This window comes from Geotrypetes seraphini, chromosome 2, assembly GCF_902459505.1.
Source record: "Geotrypetes seraphini chromosome 2, aGeoSer1.1, whole genome shotgun sequence".
In the NCBI taxonomy this organism is placed as follows: domain Eukaryota; kingdom Metazoa; phylum Chordata; class Amphibia; order Gymnophiona; family Dermophiidae; genus Geotrypetes; species Geotrypetes seraphini.
Window position 1 is genome coordinate 299,940,111 of NC_047085.1, and position 14,748 is coordinate 299,954,858.

At 46.4% G+C, this 14,748-nt stretch overlaps 1 protein-coding gene across 1 annotated transcript in view; it reads left to right on the forward strand.

Moving 5' to 3' along the window:
• The window catches only part of KCTD17 (potassium channel tetramerization domain containing 17), a 116,501-nt gene extending 102,734 nt beyond the window's left edge, over positions 1–13,767 (forward strand). Inside the window, exons 6-7 of the mRNA XM_033932835.1 lie at positions 3,813–3,841; positions 13,660–13,767. Coding sequence (XP_033788726.1) covers positions 3,813–3,841; positions 13,660–13,767 — 137 coding nt within the window. The remainder of the gene's footprint in view (positions 1–3,812; positions 3,842–13,659) is intronic.
• The last annotated feature ends 981 nt before the right edge of the window (positions 13,768–14,748 follow it).

Here is a 14,748-nt window from a genome sequence, read left to right on the forward strand (position 1 = left end):
TACTTATTCCATACTAGGTGAAGGTGTTTTCTGTGATCTGTGTATTCTAAAGGCATGATTTTCTGTTAGGATTGACTGCAGGATTGATCTGTATTAGTCTGGCTTGTTTAGTTTTACAATGGGTGTATTGCTGTTGTACTTATCACTGCAGTATGTAAGATGCTGCCTTTTCCTAGGTACTCATGTGTGACGTGTGGCTTGTTACTAAAAATCATGTTTTTCGTACACATGAGGGGGGGTGCCAAAAAATGATGGGCTCCGGGTGTCACACATGCTAGGTACGCCACTGGATCCATACAACTTTTTTCCGGTAAACATGTGAAGGGAAGATCAGCTTAAAACACTTCAGTGCCTACTGGTGCTTAAGATCACTTAGGCATCGCTAGGCATGTTTCTATAAATGGCATCTAGAGGAAAATTGACAATCATACTTAATGGTGCCTACGAGTTAGGCACCGTTTATAGAATCAGGCCCTAAGTGCTCATTTTTTTGCTCCCAAATTTGAGCACCCTTTACTGAATTTAGCTCTACATGCATGTAGATGCCAGAATTTAGCCTAAGTGCTATTCTGCAAATACCTACTTATTTTACATTTGCAAGGAGGTGGCACTTATAGAAGACTATAATTTATGCTCTCATACTTAACACCAGCTCAATGGATGGCATAAGTGCTCATGTCTAAATATTAGGCACCTACATTCCTTTATAAAATAGGATCCTATGAAGTGCCCTCTGAGGCCCGGATTCTCTAACTGACTCAGTTGTCGGCCGCTGATTGCATGTCAATCACACAATCATGCCATTTAGAGAATTGTGCCTTTGGTAGAAGTAGGCACCGTAAATGAAGGCTGGGGTTTCCAGGCCTACATTTCTGGTGCCTATCTGTGATGTGAATCCATACGTGCCTCCATACAGTGGCATTAGGTGCCATAAAGCATCTACAGAGGCACAATTTTGGTGCCGTTTTTTTTAGGCACTGGTAGGTGCCCTGAAAATCAATTTCAAACATCATTTAAACTACATTTTTCACTGAGCTTGGGCGCCTATTGGCGTCCAAACAAACTGTGACATGTAGAGAATCTGGGCCTGAGTGCCTATTTCTGTTATAGAATTGCCCTGTCAGAGTATTCTTGAGTGGAGGATCCTCTTATTTATTTATTTCAGTTTGATTTACGGACATCAAAGTGGTTCTCAAGATCAGTTCAACAAATAACAAAAAGAATGGGCAAAAGATTTAATGAAAAGGGATGGGCAATGAAGGGTCAAGAATGGGAAGAAAAGTAACAGATAAACCTGTTAACTCCAGGTATTTGCACACTCAACTAGCTCCACCACTCAATTACAACCCCTAACTTTCTTCATAGTCTAGAAAAAAAAAGTTTAAAGTGTCACTCCTTCTGTGGGTCTTACCCACTCTGGTGCTCTTTTGCTCTGAGGTAGGTTGGAGTCATTGGCTGTGCAGTATCTATGCCAGTGGCTGTCAACCTATTCCAGCAGAGGCAGTGCATGAAAATCTCATATTATATGAAATCCTACTGGCTGGGGGGTGTTCCCAGTACTGGGTTGAGAATTCTTAGTTATGCATTTAATTGCTAGTATTCCATAACTTACGCACACAATTTTGATGCTGAACTTTTGACGACCTGTTGTAGAATAAGAGGATAAATAACTTACACAAGAGTTGCTGGGCTTTGAACCCTGGGTTCCCTGGTTCTCAGCCTGCTGCTACACCACCTCCTTCCTCCACACAGGAGCTTTGAACACTGCCTCTACAGAGCACCCAATCCCAGCTGGCATGGGGTGCAGAAGGCCTAATCTTGGAATCTAATCATGGACTCTCTGCATGACACAGTATATACTGGCCTTGTAGGCAGAGTCTGAATGAGTGATACAGGATAAGATGGAAGAATAAGGCAATGCTTCTCCAATGAGCTCACTGTGAAGTGTACCAGGATGTGCAGGATGTCATCAACATCATTATTAAACCATCTGTCTTTGTGTCAGCTGGATAATAAAGCGATTCAAAAAACTTTTCAGAATGGAAAGCAATTATTTGATTGCACAGTGATGCTGTTATTGCCTTAAACTAAAGACATGATTACAGCCTGAGTGGAAGGCAGGTCTCTTGCAATCAAGACAAATGATTCCTATTATAACAGCATTAAGAAGATACTGCAGGTGGTGCTTTGCTTGGCTGGTTACAGCACTCTCATCTGGCTGAGTCAGTCCGTCTTCTGCTTTGTGCTCAGAATACCACAGAGCCACGATCTTACTTTCCAGTTCTCAACTTTTCATCCCAAGCTGAACTTTTCTCAGCTTTGCTTACTACCAGCCTGATGCAGAAAGGTGAGCGGAATCCAAAGAACTTCATCAACCTTGCTTCGGAAGCTGGCACTCGCCCCCATCCAATCTCACCACTTCTTTTCACAGTAGTGGCAGGCCTGTGACTACAGTATTCTCTAACTCAGGAATGGCCAGTCTCGCTCCTTCAGGGCTGCAGCCAAGCTGGGTTTTCAGAATTTCCCCAATGAATATGCATGAGATCTATTTGTTCGGTGCGACTTATAGAATCAGGTCCTTAATGTGCCCCCCTTCATTATTGCACGTAAAAATTAAATACTGCTAAAAACAGATGAAAAAAAGAAAAGATGGAAAGTTTGCAGTTGTACTGTGACAAAATGGCAAATTTTCCCTTCTTCTATCTGCAAATACATCCATGTCTGCTCCAGGACTTTGTGTGAAAATGTTTGGTAAAGTGTTTCATGTTATAATGACAGTGGTTATATTGGGCATGTCTTTGTGTGTGTCTGTCTGTCTACGTATCTTTATGCATATGTTCATGCATGTGGGGGTTTTTTTGGTATGTGTCTTTCATTTTGTGTATGTATGTCTTTCAGGGGGTAATTTCTCCAAATGGGTTATTTTTACACATTACTAAAGTGGGAGGCAACAGAAATTCACAAACACTTTATCAAATCAATGTTGCCCAAACCTATAGAATCCCCCAGGGCTCTACTGGAAACCAGCCTTACAGATGGAGAAAAGAAGCCTCAAGTTAAAGTGACATCAAATGTAGACAAAAGTCAAAAAGCTGCCATAAATATTATCATAGACAAAAAAAAATAAAAACTCCATCACATAGAAAACAGAAAGAGCACTGGGAGTTAAGCATCAGGGTCATGAAATCACTTATCTGCACATTCCATAGTCAGAGCAATTTCAAACAATCCATTGTAATATATCCAACACAATGAAATAAAGGTAAATTCAAAATGCAGTTTTTCGGACAGTGGTAAGCACGAGTTTAATTCCAACTACTGATTATTGCAGTGCTCTTTACTTAGGTTTGCTGAAATGTGTCGTAAGAGCACTGCAATTGGCGCAAAATGCGGCGGCATGTTTGATTATGGGTGTCTCAAAATCAAACATATCACACTTATACTTGTTCAGCTTCATTGGCTGCCTATGGCTGCGCAAATTGAGTTTAAAGTGTTGTGCTTGAGGTTCAACGTGGATAAGTGCAAAGTGATGCATGTCGGGAATAAAAATCTCATGCATGAATACAGGATGTCTGGGGCGGTACTAGGAGAGACCCCCCCCCCAGGAAAGGGACTTGGGAGTTCTGATCGACAAGTCCATGAAGCCATCTGCACAATGCGCTGCGACGGTGAAAAGGGCGAACAGAATGCTTGGAATTATCAAGAAGGGGATCACGAACAGATCAGAGAAGGTTATCATGCCACTGTACTGGGCCATGGTGTGCCCTCACCTGGAGTACTGCAACCAGCACTGGTAACTGTACATGAAGAAGAATACGGTACTACTCGAAAAGGTCCAGAGAAGAGCGACTAAAATGGTTAAAGGAATGAAGGAGTTGCCGTACAGTGAAACATTGGAGAATCTGAGCCTCTTCTCCCTTGAAAAGAGGAGACTGAGAGGAGATATGATTAAAACATTCAAAATACTGAAGGGAATAGACTTAGTAGAGCAAGGCAGACTGTTCACACTCTCCAAGGTAGGGAGAATGAGAGGACACTCTCTATAGTTGAAAGGGGATAGATTCCGTACAAACGTAAGGAAGTTCTTCTTCACCCAGAGAGTGGTGGAAAACTGGAACGCTCTTCCGGAGGCTGTTATAGGGGAAAACACCCTCCAGGGTTTCAAGACAAAGTTGGACAAGTTCATGCTAAACTGGTGAGACTGAACTCATTTGGAGCACTGGTCTTGACCTAGGGGCCGCTGCGTGAGCGGTATGCTGGGCAGGATGGACCATTGGTCTGACCCAGCAGCGGCAATTCTTATGTTCTTATGTTTAAGTTGAGACAGACAAAACAGCCGTTACTGCCGAGTAATTTGCTCATCTCATATCAGCCATGCAGGCCATTGCGGTCAGATAAACAGCTTCAATTAGAAGTTCCATTGTTGAAAAAAGTAAAATTAGTGTTTCATCATCGCACAATTAGTACAGGGGGCTTTGTTCTGGAATGCCCTGCCAATGGAAGTAAAAAGAGCTACCTCATTGATAACTTATAGGAAATTGCTCAAAACTGTATTGTTTGAGTGACACTATTCAGGCATTTAGGAAAGTGAGATGAGATGTAGTGATGATAGGAAGGATTACTGTATTTTTAAGGTTTGTCATTAATATTGCGCTAGTAGATCGCAGTTTGTATTGAGTTTTGTTTTAAGTGTTTATTGTCTATTTGGTTGTTTATTGTTTTAAATTATATATGTATTTTGTAACTCGCATAGAATTGAAGGGTATAGTGAGTAAAAAATGTTTTAAATAAAAAATAAAAGCAAAATAACATTTTCCCAACAATGATCTTTGTTTCACTAGACAAACTAGCTGCTTCAGAGGATAAAACGTTCTTCAAATCTTGAAATAAATAAATGTAGATGTTCATATTTACGCAAGCCATACAGCAGAGCTACTCGATTCCGGTCCTCCATGTCAACAGGCAGGCCAGGTTTTCAGAATATCCACAATAAATATTCATGAGAGAGATCTGCGTACCAAAGAGTCTGTGCATGCAAATCTCTCTCATTGTAGATATCCTGAAAACCTGACCTGCCTGTAGATCTCAAGGACCGGAATTGAGTAACCCTGCCATAAAGCTATCGTTAATATGCATGCATAAATTTAGGCACACAGATGCCAGGTTACACTAGTATTCTATAAGGACACTTATGGTGTAAGTGTCCTTATAAAATAGGTTCACTACCTGTATTATTAAGGCCCCTAAATAGTGCCTTCTTATGTTTATAGACAGATAGGGCCTGATTCTCTAAAAGTGCGTCCCGATTTTAGGCAGCTGTAGGCGTCCTACAGCTGTCTAATCAGCCAATTGGGATGCACGTTTTTAAAAAAAATGCTCCCCAGGCAGGCTGCCTATATTGAAGGCGAGGCCCGCAAGACACCTAGGCCCTGATTCTGAATAGGACGCCCGGGAGAGGCGTCCTATTCAGAATCGGCCTAAACTAAACCCCGATTCTGTAACCGGCGTCCATGTTACAGACGCGGGTTAGAGAAACGGGTTAGATTAGAAACAGCCCGCTACACTTATCGCGGCAAGGGATCTCTCTGCCGCTATAAGTATAGCGGGCCGCGGCCCCCTGACCAGGAGGGTGTCCAAACCCTCTGCCCGGAGACGCACACCCCCCCCCGACACTACCGACCCCCCCTGACATTACCGATCCCCCCCTCCAACAATATCGATAGCTGGCACGAGGGTGCCCAATCCCTCCTGCCCGAAGACGCACCCCCCCCCGGCGCTAACCCCCCCCCCCAAAACCTCCACTCCACCAAACCTGTTCTTAGAAGGGTCTTGCACGTCTTGAGCTGGCAGGCACGCCTCGTCGAAATGAAGCGGGCCCGCCCCTTCCCGGCCCATCCCGCCGAAGCCTTAGGCCTGATTGGCCCAGGCTCTAGAAGCCTGGACCAATCAGGCCTTAGGCATAGCGGGTCCGCCCATCCCCACTAAGTCTAAGGTCTGATTGGCCAATCAGGCCTTAGATTAAGTGGGGATGGGCGGACCCGCTATGCCTAAGGCCTGATTGGTCCAGACTTCTAGAGCCTGGGCCAATCAGGCCTTAGGCTTCGGCAGGATGGGCCGGGAAGGGGCGGGCCCGCTTCATTTCGACGAGGTGCCTGCCGGCTCAAGACGTGCAAGACCCTTCTAAGAACAGGTTTGGTGGAGTGGAGGTTTGGGGGGGGTTAGCGCCGGGGGGGGGCGTGTCTTCGGGCAGGAGGGATTGGGCATCCTCCTGCCAGCTATCGATATTGTCGGGGGGGGATCGGTAATGTGGGGGGGGGGCAGTCGGTAGTGTCGGGGGGGGTGCGTCTTCGGGCAGAGGGTTTGGGCACCCTCCTGGTCAGGGGGCCGCGGCCCACTATACTTATAGCGGCAGAGAGATCCCTTGCCGCGATAAGTATAGCGGCCGCGTCTACTTACAATGTAGGCCAGCATTTTGCTGGCCTACATTTTAAGCTTCTCCTCTACTAGGGAGACGCGTAGGGCCGCCTAGGTTCAGCCTAAGGCCCGCCTAAGGCCCTTAGACGAGCTTAGGCATCTTGCGGATCTCCCTAGGCTCCCGGAGGTGCCTTCAGGCTTGCCTGGGGAGCATTTTTTTTTTTTTTTTTTAAACGTGCATCCCGATTGGCTGATTAGACAGCTGTAGGACGCCTAAAATCGGGATGCACTTTAGAGAATCAGGGCCATAGAGTCTCCCCAGTTAATGTTATCACTTGGGTGGAATGAAAATTGATTACTGTGCACTTCCACTTCTATTACTTTGTTATTAACAAGTTTGAAAAGCTGCCTACAGAAGAGTAAAGTGGATGAGACTTGCTATACTGCTTTTTCTGTGTGCTTGCAATTTTGCTGCAGTGGGAATCAAACTCACAACCTCAGGATGCTGAGGCAGTTGCTCTAACCACTAGACCCCTCCTCCACCATAAGCAGGCCAAAAATCAATTTCAGCCTGTTTATAAAGTCTTCTGGAGTCAAGTGAGGGTAATTGTTTTGTGTAACAAGAATAATCAAATATTGATTTATATTATGTGGGACAATTCTAATAATCATCACAGTGGTAACACATAGGAAGTTCTCTGCTTCTCCCCAAAGTAATTATTGTACAGTATTTTTAATACATTAATTCCTTTTAATAGATGCTGTATTCTCTTGAATAATTGTCGGGCTATTATTAGAAACACCAAGTTATATGAAATCTAGAGTGGGTAATTAATAGAGGCATCATTTATCTCTTCCAGCCCTCCTCCCCATGATGACCAATCTTCTCCTCTATATGACCCCTCATGATAACCACCATTTCTGTCCTCCATCTTGCCTCCTGCAGTAACTGGCGTTGCTTTCCACGGCCTCCTCTCTCTCTCCCCCCCCCTCCCCACCTGGCAACCGGATCTCTTTTCTTACCTCATCTTGAGATTATGGTGTTAGGCTGGTGTGGGGCCTTGAGAATCTGTGTATGCCTAAGGTCCTAAGCATGCGCAGATCCTTGAGGCCCTACACCAGCCCAGAACCATAACCTTGAGTATGAGGTTAGGGTCACCATATGGCTCCAGAAAAAAACGAGGATGGATTGAGACATCTGGGTTTTTCATCCAGTAATGGAAGGAAAACCCGGATGTCTCAATCTGTCCTCCTTTTTCTGAATACCAAATGTCATAATTTGCTGCCCAGTAAATCTATTCTTCCCCCCCTCCAAATATTTTATTGAAATTTTAAAGAAATCACTACAAATTGAAACACAAAGCAAAATTAAAAATAATAATAATATTAAAACTAATACAATATAGATAAGTGAAGGGGGTGTCGTAACTCAATGTACAAAACAGAAAATTTGCAAACATTTACTCCTTCATATTTAGTAACCAGTCACATCCCTTTTTAAATTTCCTCAAGCTACCACACTGAGGAGTCCTTTTATTAAGGTACGCTAACTGATTTAGTGCGCACTAAAGATTATGGGAATTTTCTAAGTTGCCTAAAACTAATAGAATATGCCCTATTGGAAACTGTAGGAGAGACCTACCTAGACACTAGCACTACCAGGTCTACCCACTGCACTCATACAGAGACCCACTCATTCGCTTAACACACAAAACAAAACAAAAAAAGTGGAGAAAAAGCCTCAGTTCATCTTCATATGGCAAAAAACTCCACTTATAAATCACTATTAAGCAAGATCTAAAATGTATCAGTTCACTCAGCAGTTGAGAAACACTATGGTAGCCCTCGTAGAAACCACCTCAAAAAAAAATCTAGCAGTGGGTAGACCTGGTAGTGTCTAGGTAGGTCCCTCCTACGGTTTCCATTAGGGCATAATCTATTAGTTTTAGGCAATTTAGAAAATTGCCTATTAGTTTTAGGAGTTTTGTATGTCCTTCCTGAAGTTTTTTGGGGTAATTTTCTAAGATGCCCATAGGAATATAATGAATGTCAGCATTTAATGTGTACTAATCTTTAGCGTGTGCTAAATCAGTTAGTGCACCTTAATAAAAGGACCCCTTAATTTCATAAATTTTCTCATATTTACTATACATATATTATAATCCAATCTAGAAAAATCCTTCCAATTAGTTAAAATTGTTATCATTATTTAGTTCTTCAATAATTGATTTTTTTTTATTAGTGTTTAGATTTAAGATCATACCCTCCTAAGATAATTATCAAATAAGTTAACAGTTCTGTTATAGAAAGTAAATTTGACATTATTGGCCAAACTTTACTCCAATAAGAAGCAACATATGGACACTTAAATATCATATGTTCTAAAGTTCCAGTTGTATCTTTACAGGTTGTGACGGGGCCAGGGGTAGGCCCAGCGCTGGCAACCCGGCTCCCGCCCCAGGTGCAAGTATTAGTGCTCTTTGGAGGACCACTCTGGAATAAGAACAGCAGAGAAAAAGAAAAGGGGGGGGGGGAAACCTTCCCCCAATAATTGCCAGTTCCAAGTTTTATTATCCAGTTTAATTGCACTGGTTCTGATTCAGCCACACCGGCTGATGATTCTTGGAAAAGGTTTATCACAAAGTTCTCCTTACAGCCATTTTTTGTATCAATCAGAAAAAAGAAAAAACCCAACAAGTCTCTTTTAATCCGGGTTTCGTTTTCACAGTTCGGCTGCCATGCTTTGCACAGTTCTGGGCAGCATTCTGGTTTCAAGAACTTATATACACAAGCCCCCGTGGACCAGCCGGCCCTGGGCTTTAGCTCCACTCTTTTTAGGCTTGGCACAATTATTATATTGAGCCCACTGTTTCTTCAGGAAGTTCTCCCCACCTGACTGCCTGAAGTATAAATACCCTCACTATCCTTCTTATTTCTGGACAGTGGGCTGGGAACCATCCACCTTTGTTTTAATGGTCTAAGATTCCCCTCCCAAAAGTTCCCACTATTAGGGATGTGCAATGTCAGGCCACTGAATCCACTCCGGGCTTTATTTCTCCTTTTAAGGTTAGTTAGCATTACCCATCCCCCACTCACTATGCTTTGCTTGCATACAGGGATTCTGGTTTAATTTCTGCTATTAGGCAATTCTCATATTCACACATCAAACTCTTATTCATTATACAGTCCCTCCTAAGGACAGAAATGCCTCTTTTAAGTACTTTAGACCAGTGGTTCCCAACCCTGTCCTGGAGGACCACCAGGCCAATCGTGTTTTCATGCTAGCCCTAATGAATATGCATGTGATAGATTTACATATAATGGAAGTGATAGGCATGCAAATCTGCTCCATGCATATTCATTAGAGCTAGTCTGAAAACCCGATTGGCCTGGTGGTCCTCTAGGACAGGGTTGGGAACCACTGCTTTAGACCATTGTTATAGAACAAACTTTCATTCCCTTCCCCAACACAGTACCTTACTCACTCATGCTGCATTCAGACATATAGTCTAAGGCTTCTGGGCTGCAATCCATTTCATTCCCCTCAAAGATATCTTCCTCTACCTCCATAAGATGGATTTCCTGTCCTATTAACCCTCTTTCTTCCTCCCCTCTTAAAGTCAATCAATTTGTACCTTTGCTTAATCTTTGTAAACCGCATAGAACTTCACGGTATTGTGGTATATAAGCTGTTATTATTATTATTATTATTATTATAAGATATTCCTCACTCTCTGAAACTGGGTACAAGCTATCCTCTGGAGCAGCATTGGGCCAGCCCTGCTCATGGAGCTTTTCCCTTCCAATTAGCCTCTGCTTGGAAAGCAGATTTTGTCAGTATGGCAGGGCTGCGGGACTGGGGGTTTCTTAGCAGAAGGCAGTAAGATAGAGCTCCTAGCCTTCAGTTTCCTGTTCTGTGATTGCCTGTGGGTGTTCTCAGCTGGCCTTCATTTATTCTGCTGTGTAATTTTCACTGGTGCTCTAGCCACATTTTGCCCTGCCTGTCTGTCTGATCCTAGCACTGGGAACAGGATTAATGGGCAGCTTCCTTGGCTTAGGAAGAGGCACATTTTCTTTAGTGGCAGGGTTTAAAGCAGGTTTTAAGCCAGTGACAGGGGCTTCCCTGTCACAAGGTTCAACAAAGTTTTTCTTTTGGAAATATTTATTTTTGATAATTTAACCAGAGTCCATAACGCATTATGCATTTTTTTTAAAAATGAAGATTATATTAGGCTTGCTGAATGTAATGATGACGTAACTGAAAGCCAAACTGATTTCCACTGGCATATTTCGTCAAACACTTACTCCCTCCCTTACTAACGCATAGCATGGGTTTTAGCGCCCGCAGCGAATATAACTGCTCCAATGCTCATAGAATTCGTATGAGCGTCAGAGCTGTAACCGCCGCTGCCATCTCTAAAACCCATGTTACGCGTTAGTAAAGGAGGGGGTTATAAATGTGAAGATAAAATGTGTTCATCAGTGTTGTTGTGAGACCAATATGGGTACAATCCAAACAACATATCTTAACTACTTCTCAATCATTGCATTATATGAGAGCCCAAGTCAAGCATTTTTTTCACTTTTCATTATAATTGTGAACTCCAAATGAGCACTTAACTTTGAGTTTCTTGGGTCCTGACGTGTTTCACTGAGGCCGTTTTAAAAAAGACCCAGTATGAATACTTTAACGTACGCATGGTCCGTAAAAAACCACAACAGTTTTAGTATTTACCGTATTTTCACGCAAATAACGCGCACCCGTATAAAACGCGCACACGGGTATAGCGCGCAGAAATCACGCTGATATGTACAAAAACTTTGGTATACCGCGCTCACGGGTATACCGCGCATGCTGCCCGACGCTCCTTTCGCCCGCCCTGACTTTCCGTGCGCTGTCCCGACTCTCCGTTCACCCCCCCTGACTTCCGTGCACTGTCCCCCCTTGAAGGTCTGTCCCCATCCTGAAAGCCTGATGCCCCCCCCGACGTCCGATATATCCCTCCCCCCGAAGGACCGCCGATTCCCCAACAATATCGGGCCAGGAGGGAGCCCAAATCCTCCTGGCCACGGCGACCCCCTAACCCCACCCCGCACTACATTACGGGCAGGAGGGATCCCAGGCCCTCCTGCCCTCGACGCAAACCCCCCTCCCCCCAACGACCGCCCCCCCAGCCGACCCGCGACCACCCTGGCGACCCCCACGACCCCCCCCACCCCCCTTCCCCGTACCTTTGGTAGTTGGGCCAGAAGGGAGCCCAAACCCTCCTGGCCACGGCGACCCCCTAACCCCACCCCGCACTACATTACGGGCAGGAGGGATCCCAGGCCCTCCTGCCCTCGACGCAAACCCCCCTCCCCCCCAACGACCGCCCCCCCCCAAGAACCTCCGACCGCCCCCCCAGCCGACCCGCGACCCCCCTGGCGACCCCCACGACCCCCCCACCCCCCTTCCCCGTACCTTTGGTAGTTGGCCGGACAGACGGGAGCCAAACCCGCCTGTCCGGCAGGCAGCCAACGAAGGAATGAGGCCGGATTGGCCCATCCGTCCTAAAGCTCCGCCTACTGGTGGGGCCTAAGGCGCGTGGGCCAATCAGAATAGGCCCTGGAGCCTTAGGTCCCACCTGGGGGCGCGGCCTGAGGCACATGGTCGGGTTGGGCCCATGTGCCTCAGGCCGCGCCCCCAGGTGGGACCTAAGGCTCCAGGGCCTATTCTGATTGGCCCACGCGCCTTAGGCCCCACCAGTAGGCGGAGCTTTAGGATGGATGGGCCAATCCGGCCTCATTCCTTCGTTGGCTGCCTGCCGGACAGGCGGGTTTGGCTCCCGTCTGTCCGGCCAACTACCAAAGGTACGGGGAAGGGGGGTGGGGGGGTCGTGGGGGTCGCCAGGGGGATCGCGGGTCGGCTGGGGGGCGGTCGGAGGTTCTTGGGGGGGGACGGTCGTTGGGGGGGAGGGGGGTTTGCGTCGAGGGCAGGAGGGCCTGGGATCCCTCCTGCCCGTAATGTAGTGCGGGGTGGGGTTAGGGGGTCGCCGTGGCCAGGAGGGTTTGGGCTCCCTTCTGGCCCGATATTGTCGGGAAGTCGGCGGTCCTTCGGGGTGGGGGTGCGAGTGGTCCTGCCGGGGGGGGGGATGTATCGGACGTCGGGGAGTCGGCCGGGCAAGAGGGCTTGGGCTCCCTCTTGCTCCGATCGTGGATGCGGGTGCGGGTGGGAGCGCGTGCGAGCGGTCGTTCGGGGTGGGGGTGCGAGTGGTCCTGCCGGGGGGGGGGGATGTATCGGACGTCGGGGAGTCGGCCGGGCAAGAGGGCTTGGGCTCCCTCTTGCTCCGATCGTGGATGCGGGTGCGGGTGGGAGCGCGTGCGAGCGGTCGTTCGGGGTGGGGGTGCGAGTGGTCCTGCCGGGGGGGGGGGATGTATCGGACGTCGGGGAGTCGGCCGGGCAAGAGGGCTTGGGCTCCCTCTTGCTCCGATCGTGGATGCGGGTGCGGGTGGGAGCGCGTGCGAGTGGTCGTTCGGGGTGGGGGTGCGAGTGGTCCTGCTGGGGGGGTGAATCGGGCGTCGGGCGGGGTGGGAACTATGTTTTAAAACTTTTGTATACCGCGCTCACGCATATAACGCGCGAGGGGTATGCGCGGTAGGTAAAAACGCGTATAACGCGCGCGTTATATGCGTGAAAATACGGTAACTTTTATTCAAAATCTACATAAACCTAAGATATGTTGTATGGGGTTGTACCCCATATTGATCTCACAACAACATGTCTGAGCACATTTTATCTTCTCCTTTTTCTGAAGCCATATGATAACCCTAGATGAGGTAAGAAGAGAGATCTGGTCATCCCTAGAGGGGGCGGGGGGAGAGGATGGAGGGTGAGGAGATCAATGCCAAGTTGGAGGTGGTGATTATTGGGGGAATCATGATTTGGTTTTAAACCAAATTTTCAGGGGGGTTTGGATCCTGATGCAGAGGAGTGGGCGATTACTGGAGGTAGGTGATTATTAGAGAGAATATAGTACTCATTGGGAAATGAATGTAGTGATCTGCATTCTGATTTGTGGTAAAGAAGGAATGCTTTGGCCATATGGTACTCTTAATGTCCATGGGGCTGGTGCAGGGAAGGGGAAGGAGCATAGTTCCCAATGTCAGACCTAAATAATCAACTCCATTTCCTCTGAAATAGCGCCTCTTACAGTATCTTACAGTTTGTCTCAATTCTTTTTCTTTGCATTGCATTCTGGGACATAGAGGAAAGACGAAGAGCTGACTGAGGAAGAGCAGGATCAGGAGGTGAAAGCAGAAGAGGTGATAGTTGAGAAGATAGAAGAAGATGGAGAAGCAATTGCAAGAGCATGATAAGGACTCTAAATAATAATCATAAAGTGAGAATTCTACAGCATAAAGTTTGTGTGGTTAGTTATTTCTTTGTGCAGCTTTGAGTTTCCGATATTTCCATAGCCCACAGAAGTTTTGCAGAGCTTTTCAGGATCAATATTCTCATCCATTGAACCAGGAAGATGTGCAGTAAGTGCATATGTGGATAGAAGATCTGTATTATGCTGGCAAAAGAAAGCCATATCTTTGCACACAGACTTAACTACTATACCTGGGCTTCTAGGATGACTGTCTTCAGCTATAAGGAGTCTTTGAACCAAAGGCCATTGTGTTCATGTCTATATTTGATATGCATATACTAGGGTGACTGTGGGTGGGATGCTTGATCCACTTTGTAATGATCACTTAAGAAAAAGCATGTCCTGGTGGACTGGATAGAGGTGTGTGTGTGTGGTGGGGGTGTAGTCACAAGGACCTCATATGTTGACAGGATTCACAATCTTCTTTCAACAAATAACTCACAAAAGGAAAGCAGGGGAGAAAAAAAGTAAAAATAATCCAGTCACAAAGGTCAAAATACTTAGATGTTATATCTTCTTTCATACCAGTAATATCTTTCTCCGTCTTCTCCTGATGGAGCCTAGTACCCTTCGGGTCTGTTGCCCAGCATCTCATCAAAATGGGCCACAGTTCCCACTTCTTCATCCTCTTCCCCTTGAGAAGAATTGACTCCCCAAGCAGCGACTTAGCGAGGGAAGGAGGTGCCCGGTACCTCCTGTGTACCTCTTCAAATCTTCGCCAGCACCATGTAGCATCTACCTGCTGCTCGTGCTGGCCTCAGCTCTCCCTCTGATGTCACTTCCTGATCCCGCGAGCTGAGGCTGCCTCGAGCAGAGGTAGGAGATGCTGCTTCCTGTTAGCAAATCTTTGAAGAGGTGAGTGGATGGAGAGAAGAGGTGCCGGTGCTCCTGTCAAGATGGTGCCCGGGGTGCTCTGTCCCCC